At 52.3% G+C, this 10,026-nt stretch overlaps 1 protein-coding gene across 5 annotated transcripts in view; it reads left to right on the top strand.

Moving 5' to 3' along the window:
- Positions 1–2,903: 2,903 nt before the first annotated feature.
- Positions 2,904–10,026, top strand: part of PRDM11 (PR/SET domain 11) — a 52,115-nt gene continuing 44,992 nt past the window's right edge. For 3 of the 5 annotated variants that reach the window (XM_061997833.1, XM_061997830.1, XM_061997836.1), the window contains exon 1: positions 3,015–3,073. In XM_061997833.1, the coding sequence (XP_061853817.1) occupies positions 3,062–3,073 (12 nt within the window). In that variant the 5' untranslated portion in view covers positions 3,015–3,061. The other 2 variants (XM_061997832.1, XM_061997831.1) reach the window with 2 other exon arrangements.

The following is a 10,026-nucleotide window of genomic DNA, read 5'->3' as shown; positions in this document are numbered from 1 at the left end:
GGGCAGTTTGCTGGGGAAGAGGGAGCCTTTCCAAGCCCCAAAGGTAAGACTTCTGAAGATAGTTTGAACTGTGTTCCTTCTGTAATTAGTTTCTAGACAGAAAACACACAAAAATCTTCTTCACGGGGGTTTTATCACCTGAGGTGGTAATTTCACCCCAACTGGATGCCAGGTGCCCACCAAAGCTGCCCTGTCACTCTGCTCATCAGCTGGACAGGAGAGAGAAAATATAATGAAAGTCAAATCTGAGAAGAATGATGAAATAAATAAATAAAAGTTAAAACACCTTCCCTCCAGCCCTCCCTTCCACATCCCCCCTCAGCAGCACAAGGGGAATGAGAGTGGGGGTTGCAGTCAGTTCATCACACATTGTCTCTGATGCTCTTTTCTCCTTGATAGGGAGGACTCCTCATACTTCCTCTGCTCCAGCATGGGGTCCCTCCCACAAGAGACAGTCCTCCATGAATTTCTCCAATGTGAGTCCTTCTCGTGAGCTGCAGCTCTTCATGAACTGCTCCAGCATGGTGCCTTTCCACAGAGTGCAGTCCTTCAGGAACAAATTGCTCCAGCATGGCTCACCCGCGGGGTCTCAAGTCCTGACAGCAAACTTGATTCTGCGAGGGCTCTTCTCTCCACAGGTTCACAGGTCCTGACAGGAGCCTGCTCCATCATGGGGCTTCCCACAGGGCCACAGCCTCCTTTGGATACCCACCCACTCCAGTGTGGGGTCCTCCAGGGGCTGCAGGTCAGGACCTGCTTCTCTGTGGACCTCCATGAGCTGCAGGTGGATCTCTGCCCCACCACTGCAGGGGCATAGCCTTTTTCACCATGGGCTGCATCACAGGCTGCAGGGGAGCCTTTGCTCCAGCACTTGGATCATCTCCTCACTCTCGTTCTTCACCAACCTTGGTGTCTGCAGCACTGATTCTGCCAAGTATTCTCAGTCCTCTCTCTTGGCTGCTGCTGTTGAGCAGTAGTTCTTTCCCCACCTTAAATAACTTACCCCAGAGGTGCTACCAATGTCACTGATGGGCTCAGCCTTGGCCAGCAGCAGGTCGATCTTGGAGCCAGCTGACGTTGGCTCTGTCAGACAAGGGTCGTGTCAGACACGTCAGCTTCTAGCAGCTTCTCACAGAAGCCACTCCTGTAGCTCCCTGCTCCCAAAACCTTGCCCTGCAAACCCAATACACCTGGCTATTAAATGTATAAAGACAAGAGACACACATTAAGACAAGGCAATTCCTTCCCAATACTGCCCGTGTTTGCAAACAGACACCATAGCTGTTAGTTATGTTGTACTTAGGCATTTAATTTTCTTTACAAATAAAAGCTTTATGTCTCCCTTTGAGCCTGCTCTTGCAGCCTGAGACGGCAGCTACAACAAAACTATCACTCCAAATTACCATGGCATTCAGTGTGCATTTCTGTTACTTCCACGATTTTTATTGGGGTTTTTAATTATTATTTTTTCCTCTTGGTTCATTCATCAATCATATTTACAATCCCATTGTCGTGCTTGCTGCCAGTTTAGTGTTCTCACACATTTCAGCACATAGACAGAAGCTGCAAACCAGGGCAGCTTTATTAGGATCTCTAATATTTCTGAGGAGTCTGAAGGTGCTGACAGCTTATGGTATGTCTTTCCCAGGCAAGTGCAAATGCCTCAAAGTCCATCTATCTGCGATTACTGGAAGGGGTAAAATTACACAGCACGCTTACCCTCCCAAGTAGGAATCCTCTCCCCAGAGGTTAAAAACGGGGAACAAAAAGCATATCACAGCTGGAGATCTGGGGAATGCTACTCGTTTGAACTTCCGAATCATCCGTGCCACACTGCCTGCCTTTGCAACGAAAGCTTGGTTTGAAGCTGAGTTCATTGCCTTCCTCTTCATTTTGCCAAATTCTCTTTTGCCGACTGAAGTGATACATCGAGGCTGGATCCTGAAGTCCTGCCACCCCTCAAACTCTGGGTGACAGCAGCAGGGGCAGCTCAAGGATGGCAGAAGCTGGCCTCTGTTTTGCTACGTCCTTATTCACTTTGTGTCCTCACTGATTTTCCTCCACACCATCTTTTTCTAGCAGGCACCTCAGGGTGAAGGATGGTATTAGGAATAAATCTCATCTCTTGAGACTCCAGAAAAGGGTATTTCTCAGGGCTGTAGCAAAAGGGAAGTAGTTCCCAGTATCCAAGCATGCCCATTGTCACCACAGCCCTGTTTGCACACAAGCCCATTGTCACCCAAAGGAACTGGAAAATTATGGCTATTTATCCATCCCTCTCTTAACCCCCCACTGTGCCTCTTTTGGCAAAGCAGCTAAACAGTTTGCATTGTTTCAGATTTAATGCCCGCAGATGGTTTTATTTAGAATGTGTTTTATTGGTGAGACATGCTTCCTCTGTTTATGAAATTATGCCTACTTTTTGTCATCCGTGGGGTTGCCTGCGCTTTCTGCGCAGAGCTCGAGGGTAGGGTTTGTTTTGTTGTTGTTGCTGCTGCTGCAGGGTGGGTTGCTTTTTTGAGGGGGTAATCTGAAATATGGTCGAGCTCGGAGCTTTGGGGAATCGCCCCGTCTCCACCTTCGCTTTTTGCCCGCAGAAGGACATGAAGCTGCGGCCGTCGGAGAATTGCTGCGCACCGGCGGAACCGCCCCGCCGTGCCCTCCGGAGCCGCTCAGACCCTTCCCGCGGCCGGCGGAGGAGCCCCGGGGCACTTATCCGGGGCGGGGAGCGGGGGCTCGCCTCATCGCCGTCCCTCAGAGGCGGGCGGCCCCGAGGGCGCGGGCGGGCGGCTCGGCCGCGCTGCCGGCGGCAGGTGGTGGCCGCGGCAGCGGCGGGGGGAGCCCTGCGGCTCCCTGCGGGCCGCGGCCCCTGGGCCGGCGGCTCCCCCCGCGCTGTGCCCGAGGGCCACCCGGGCGGGTCTGGCCGTTGAGGGCCCCTGCGAGCCCCGGGACGGCCGCGCGCGTCGGTCGCCGTTGGCTCCGCGCGGAACTCGCAGGCTCCGGAGCAGGAGGTGGGAACCGGCGGCGGCTTGGGTTTGCTCCAGTGCTTTTTTTTTAAAAAATGTTTTTTGAGGTATTTTTTTATTATTGTTTTTTCCCCTCCTCTCTTCCCACCTCGGGTTATTTGGAGAGAAGGCGGGATCGCCGCGGCCCCGGGAGAGCCACAGCGGGCCGGGCCGGGCCGGGCCGGGCGGGCCGGCGGCGCCTCCCCCCGGTTCGGGGGGTCCCCGGGCTCGGCCCCCGAACGCCCCTCTCTTCCGTTCTCCATGTCATTTCCTGTGCTAATAAGATGGTGGTCACGGCCGGGAGGGAGGGAGCCGCCGCCGCCGCCTCCGCTGAGCCCGGCCCGGCCCCGGGACCCGTCCTCGCCTGGGACTAGCCAGCGGGGCCGGCGGGGAGGGAGGGCGCAGCCAGCCGGGCTCTCCCCCGCCCCCCCTCCCCTCCCCCGGCGGAGTGGGCCCCCCGACGCCGAGGCGGGCCCCCCGCGCCCGCAGCGCCGAGGTGAGTCAGCCCCGCTGGTAGCCAAGGTGGCCACAAAAATGGCTGCGGAGCGCGCCGGGCGGGGGAAGGGGGAGGGGGGCACCTGGCCCAGCGCGGGGGAGGCGGGGGAAGGTCCGGCTGAGGGGTGCCCACAGCGGGCAGGGCAGCGCCGAGGACCCGCGGGCTCAGGTACCGCACCCCCCCCCTCCCCCCCGCTTTCTCCTGCGGGGCGGGCGGCGCTGGGCCGTCCCCGCCGTTCCCCGCCGCGCCGCTCCCGCCCTTCCCCTCGCCGTCCCCCCTCCCGTTCCCCCCCGTCCCTTCCCCTCCCCGCGGCCGTTAGCGGCACCGGCGACTGACGCGGCCGGTGGCCAATGGGACGCGGGGGCGGGCGGGCGCGCGCCACATTGGAACGCGGGGGCGGGGCGGCGCGAGGGGCGCTCCCCGGGGGCGGCAGCCCCGGCACCAGCCCCGGCACCAGCCCGAGGTTGCCGCAGCCGGTTGCATGTTCGACGGGATCGGGCGACTTCGCCGTGGGGTTCCCGTCGCCCACGGGTTTCGCTCCGTCTCGCTCTGCCGCTAGAGCGGCCCGTGAGCGATGGGATCCCCGCGTTTCGTCGCACCCTGCTTGCAGACATCGTGCCTGCAACATCTCCCGGTGCAGAGGAATTGCCCTCACACCGCTTGGCTTGATTGAAAAAAAACCTGGCCGCTGGGCAAAAGTCTTGGCTCTGGTGTGGCTTCTTCTAGTGATTAATGTTTGGCATTAATGGGAGAACTGGCAGAACCAGCTTAAAAAAAGAATCAAGCAGCCCACCTGACTGTCAGAAAAGGTTGTTTTCCAGCACTGCAGAGGGTGTTTTTAGGAGCACTGAAGGAGCCCCAGCCCCAGATATCCAGCAGCTCCCTGGACCTGCTCCTGCTAAGCAAGGTTTGACTCCCTCTGAGACCAGCGGAGCTGCCTGGGTTGGGCGTTGTGTCCTCTAAATGCCCAAGATTATAAGCAAATCAAAGTGGAAAGGGAAATGACTCTTTCAACTTGTTAAGGTATTGTGTAAAAACCCCAGAACAGACGCCCATGGCTGGTCAGGGCAGTGCGTTTTTTGTTTCCAAGTGCGAGCCGCCATCGAAAACGAAAGCGTTCAGATGATGCATGTTTGCTTCTTGCAAGGGGATCCTTCCACCCAAAGTGCTTCTAGGGCTCTTGAATCGCTTGCAGTCTGAAAAGGGTTCAAGCATTGGGGCTGTTGGTGTGGCCGGCAGAAGGACTGTGACAGTGAAAGAAAGGCTGGCTGTCTGAAACCGCTCACCAGGGAGGGTTTGAGGCAGCAGCGGGAGGTGCTGAAGGTGGCCCTGGCTCTTGGTTAGACGCCGAGTTGGCTGATCCCACTGCAGTGTGGAGTTGCAGGACCAGGGGAAGCTGCTCTTCTCTCCTGCCTAGGAGCTGTTCATGAAAAACTGAATATGAGCCAGCCCAGAAAGTGAACTGTATCCTGGGCTGCATCAAAAGCAGGGTGTCCAGCAGGTCAAGGGAGGGTATTCTCACTCTCTACTCCATTCTTGTGAGACCCCACCTGCAGTGCTGCATCCAGGTCTGGGACCTCTAACATAACAAGAGACATGGACCTGCTCGAGTGGATTCAGAGGAGGCCATGAAGATGATCAGGAGGTTGGAGCACCTTTCCTGAGAGGACAGGTTGTTCAGCCTGGAGAAGAGAAGGCTCTGGGGGAGACCTTGCAGCAGCCTGCCAGTATAGAAAGGGGCCAACTAGAAAGCTGGAGAGAGACTTCTTATGAGGACTTGTGGTGACAGGACAAGGAGTGTTGGCTTTAGCCTGAAAGAGGAAAGGTTTAGATGTGCTGTGAGGAAGAAGATCTTCCCTGTGAGAGTGGTAAGGCCCAGGCAAAGGTTGCCCAGAAAGGTTGTGGCTGCCCCATGGCTGGAAGTGTTCAAGGGCAGGTTGGATGAGGCTTGGAGCAGCCTGGTCTGGTGAAAGGTGTCCCTGCCCGTGGCAGAAGGGTTGGAACAAGATGATCTTTAAGGTGCTTTCCAATGCAAAGTGTTCTATGACTCAGTAAAAAGCTGCTGCTGCTTCTTGCTGTCCATGGGGTGTAAGGGAGGTCCTGTGGCTCCCAGCTCAGTGCTGGCTTCAACGGGGAGCTTGCTGGTTTTGGGAGAGTGGCCTTTTGTTCCTCTAGCATCTTTGTGAACCATGCATGAAGCACGGTGCTTTCTGGGCCAGTTCATGTGGACTCTCTCATTGTGAGCCTTACTGACTGCTAGTAGCAATTGTGTGCATTTTTAACAACTTAAGGAGAATTCTTGTGAAGTTAATACCCAAAAAAGGCAAAAACAAACCCAAAACCTTACTTTTGATGGACTGAGTCAAGGTCAGTCTTATCGGGATGGACTGGGGACAGCTTGTTTGGTGGAATTCCTTGCTGGAAAATGATGGACCTGCTGGAAACAGGTAGGAGAGGGGTGAGGTGGTGTCCATGAGCACTGCAAGAGGAGGCTGAAGTAGGAGGGCTCCTCTGCTGCTGCAGACTGACTGTCTGTGGTCTGGAGGCTGCAAGCACTGTGGGGAGTAGAAGCTGCTGCCCTGAGATGTTCTGTTTTTTTTTTTTTAAATATTCTTTCTTTTGGAACTTCTCTCTCATGCTGGTTAATTCTCAAGCAAAGCTGTTGGTGTTTGAGGTGTTTTAGCCCCATGTCCATTTACTCAAGAGGAGTACTTGCTTTTACCTATCTGTTTATTCTTAAAGTTGCTGTTAGCAAGGCTGATTTGGCTAAAAGTGCCATTTCCAGAGCTCTTAGACACTACCTAACATTCATGGCATTCTGGAGTAGCATATTTGAAATTGTTGTTGCCAATCTGGTATTGTTGTCATGTGTGTGAAAATTTGCATGGAGAAACTAAATATAGTCCCCAAGGACTGAATTGGGTTTGGCTCTTTTGGTGGAGTTTTTTTGTGCTTAACAATGAAATAATAATAATCAGTGGATTAACTGAGGCACCTCTAGAGGGAAGAAATAAGCTGATGTGAAAAGGCCAGGTAAGAAGGAATGACTTGTTTTCAGTGGTGTGAGCACAGATGGGAACCTTTGATGCCCACTTTGCATTGAGAATGCCTGTCTGAGACCTATGCACAACCGTTTTCCCTAAGAAAGCCAAAACAAGCAAACACTGCTTTTATTCCTCAGTTTGAATTGCAGCTTTATGGCATTTTAAGTAATCTGGAGTTAGCTGGACATACATCTGGGGATACTTGACGTCTTGTATCAGCATTGAGTTGTGTACTCAGGGCTCTCACCTGAGCACAGGTCCTTTGGACCCAGAGGCTCAGGGCTGCCTGAGGCACAGGCGTAGCTGGTGAAGAGTACACCAGGACAGGCTGGGGACTGACCTACTGGAGAGCGGCTCCAGGAGAGGGACCTGGGAGTTCTGCTGGGCTGCAGATTAAACATGAGCAGCAGTATGTCCTCGTGGGCAAGGCGGCCAATGGCATCCTCGAGGCATCAAGAAGAATGTGTCCAGCAGGTTGAGGGAGGTTTTCCTCTCTCCTCTTTTCTGCCCTGGTGAGGCCTCATCTGGAGCCCCGTGTTCAGTTCTGGGCTCCCCAGCTCTAGAGAGACAGGGAACTGCTGGAGAGAGGCCAGTGGAGGGCTACCAAGATGCTCAGGGGACTGAAACTTCTCTCTGATGAGGAAAGGTTGCAGGACCTGGGGCTGTTCAGCCTGGAGTGTGAAGGATCTCATCAACACTTACAAGTATTTAAAAGGTGTTACCAGGAGGATGTTGATGGCTCTCGTTTCTTTTGTCTCAAGTGATAGGGATAGGGCTAATGAACAAAAGCTGGAACACAAAGTTTCACTTAAACACAAGGAGAAACTTGTTTGGTGCTGAGGTGAGGGAGCCCTGGCACAGGCTGCCCAGGGAGGGTGTGGAGGCTCCTTCTCTGGAGGTTCCCAAACCCGCCTGGACACGTTCCTGTGCCCCTTGATGGAGGGGAACCTGCTTTAGCAGGGGGTTGGGCTGAATGATCTTTAGAGGTCCCTTCCAACCCCCACCATTCTATGACTCTGTGAAGAGAGGCTGGCATGGAGCAAGTGGCAGAATTCCTCGTGGCCTGGCGTCGAGCAGCCCTGCAGTGGGATGCTAGCACTGCTTCTTTGCCTCTTTGTGGCTTTTGTGGCATATGTCATTGTAGCACTGTCATAGAGGATGAAGTTTTTTGGATCAGCTGCAGTTTTAGTGCCTCCTCTTGCACTGACCTCCCTGCAGTAGTGGTGTAAAAAATGCTTTAATTTCACGGGCTCTTCTCTCTGTGACCTCTTCTCTGCTACTGAAGGTGTTTTTAAATAAAGCCTCTAGAGCAATGGTCCTTCTAAAGCTGCATGGTGAAGTGTTGCTTTTCAGGAATCCTTGCTAGTTAAACTTGCCCATGCAAGTGGAAAGGAAAAGCAGAGAGGACAAGGTGAGAGACAGATTCCTGTTGTCCTGCATGGTTGTCTTCAGAAAGAAGGTGAGGGAAAAAGTGCTTTGGAAAGGGAGTATGTTTGCAGGCAAGACTGTACAAACAAAGCAGTGGAAAACACAGCAGTCCTGCAGCTTCTGTGGAAGGTGAGAGCAGCCAAGGTGGATGGAGAAGAAACCTGGTGAGCAGGGCAACTCGAGCATCCTATGCTAGGGAATCTTTTCTTTAAAATGCCCTCCATGTGACAGACACTGCATTACTAACAGAAAGACTGGGAGGATTGAAAGCAAGGAAGGAAAAATAGCAGAGGTGGAGGGTGTAAATTTTGACTTGACATCTAGAGTCATGTTTAGGATGTGGATTTTTAGAGCTCTGGTCACTGTCGTCACCATGTAGGCTTCAGACTCCAGCTAGACTCAGCAAAAGTAGTACCAGCACTGACATTTTTCCTCCTTCCATCCCAAACTGTGCCTATAACTGCAAGGACCTATGTTTCTGCTGAGAGACAGGCAAGCTGTTAAAAATACTGACAATTTGATTTTGTGCTTCCTGGTCACTAGTCCGTTTATGTGAGCAGGATAGCTCATATCCCTGAGAGCTGTTGTTCAAAGGCCTCTCTCTGCAAGGCAGGGAGGCAGCACTGGCCTTTCCAACTCGGAACAGTTTCTCTGCAGTCAGAAGGTAAAAACATTATAAATACAATTTAAGGTTTAAGCTGCAGAAACTGGCAGACTCCAGAGAGAGATCAGTAATGTGCTGGAGTCCCTTGGTCACGGACAGCCATCAAGAAGGGGCCCATCAGAAGGGCGATTCTATGTAAGCAATTTGAGCGTGCTTTGACAAATGGCTTCGTTTCTCTGGCCCCTTTCTTCTCTCCTCCTTAAGCTTTGGGTTTTCAGCAAGACTAGTTTTTCTTCCACTCTAATGACTTGTCCCAGAGGAGGGCCTGCTGTTCCAAAATGTGTCGGCATCAAGCCTTGCCAGGGCCAGCGCTCTTGGAAACTAGAGCTGATGTCGGTCAGGGACATCAGCTGCTTCCAGGCTGATAACTGGCATGAGTTATTGTCCACTACATTCTTTTTCAATACAATGAAGCTTTCTTTTGAAAATGTATCATATAAACTGTGTCAAATGTACTGAGTGGAGTTAAATGTGCTCCTTCAAGTGCAGACCCAGAACAGCTGAGCAGATTGCATAGCATCTTTCTTGGAGGACCTAAGTTTGGCTGAGAGTACTTTCCCACTCTCACAGTGTACCTCTTTACACCTTTCATTTGGATGAACCTTGACTTCCTCATGACTTTGTATATTGGGGGGAGTTAGGTTTTTTTGTTCTAAGGCTCCTGTAGTACTTCCTGTGGTCCACTGCTTTCTTTAAATTGGAGACCTTTTGCTTGGAAGGGCTAATGGGAATGTTAAATATGCCACTGTTTGCAGACTTCAGTCCTTCTATCCCTTCAGATGAAATTAATGAAAACACTGGGAAACTGAAGGAAAAAGCGGTACTGATGACACAGGAACATGCTTTTGTGGACAGTAAAATGCCTTCTGGAGTTGTTGTGTGTACACAGGTTATTTTTTTGCTCAAAAAGTTCCCCTTAAACATAAGGAAAAACTACTTTACTCCAAGGATGATGGAGCCCTGGCACAGGCTACCCAGGGAGGGTGTTGAGTCTCCTTCTCTGGATGTTTCAAAACCTACCGGGATGTGTTCCTGTGCCTCCTAATCTAGGTGGACCTGATTTAGCAGGGGGTTGGACAAGATGATCTCTAAAGGTCCCTTCCAACCCCTACCATTCTGTGATTCTGTGAAATTGCTTAATTTCTCTTCCCTTTGTGAATGGTAAGAGAATTTTCTCATGTATGGTATGTTTGTAAATTGCTTTGTTCCTTGAGAAGTCTTTCCTGAATCATGCAGGGAAGGACCACTGAATGGGTGCAGCAGTACCTGATACTCAGCACAGAATCCCCTCAGCTAACACTGATGCAAAGGCAGTATCTCCAGAAAGGTTGGTCCCAATCCACTTACTGTGTCTCCTGGACATGTTGAGAGTTAGCACCAACTAAATCA

The sequence above is a fragment of the Colius striatus genome, chromosome 6 (genome assembly GCF_028858725.1).
Source record: "Colius striatus isolate bColStr4 chromosome 6, bColStr4.1.hap1, whole genome shotgun sequence".
Classification (NCBI taxonomy): domain Eukaryota; kingdom Metazoa; phylum Chordata; class Aves; order Coliiformes; family Coliidae; genus Colius; species Colius striatus.
This window is presented reverse-complemented; position numbering and strand designations above follow the sequence as displayed.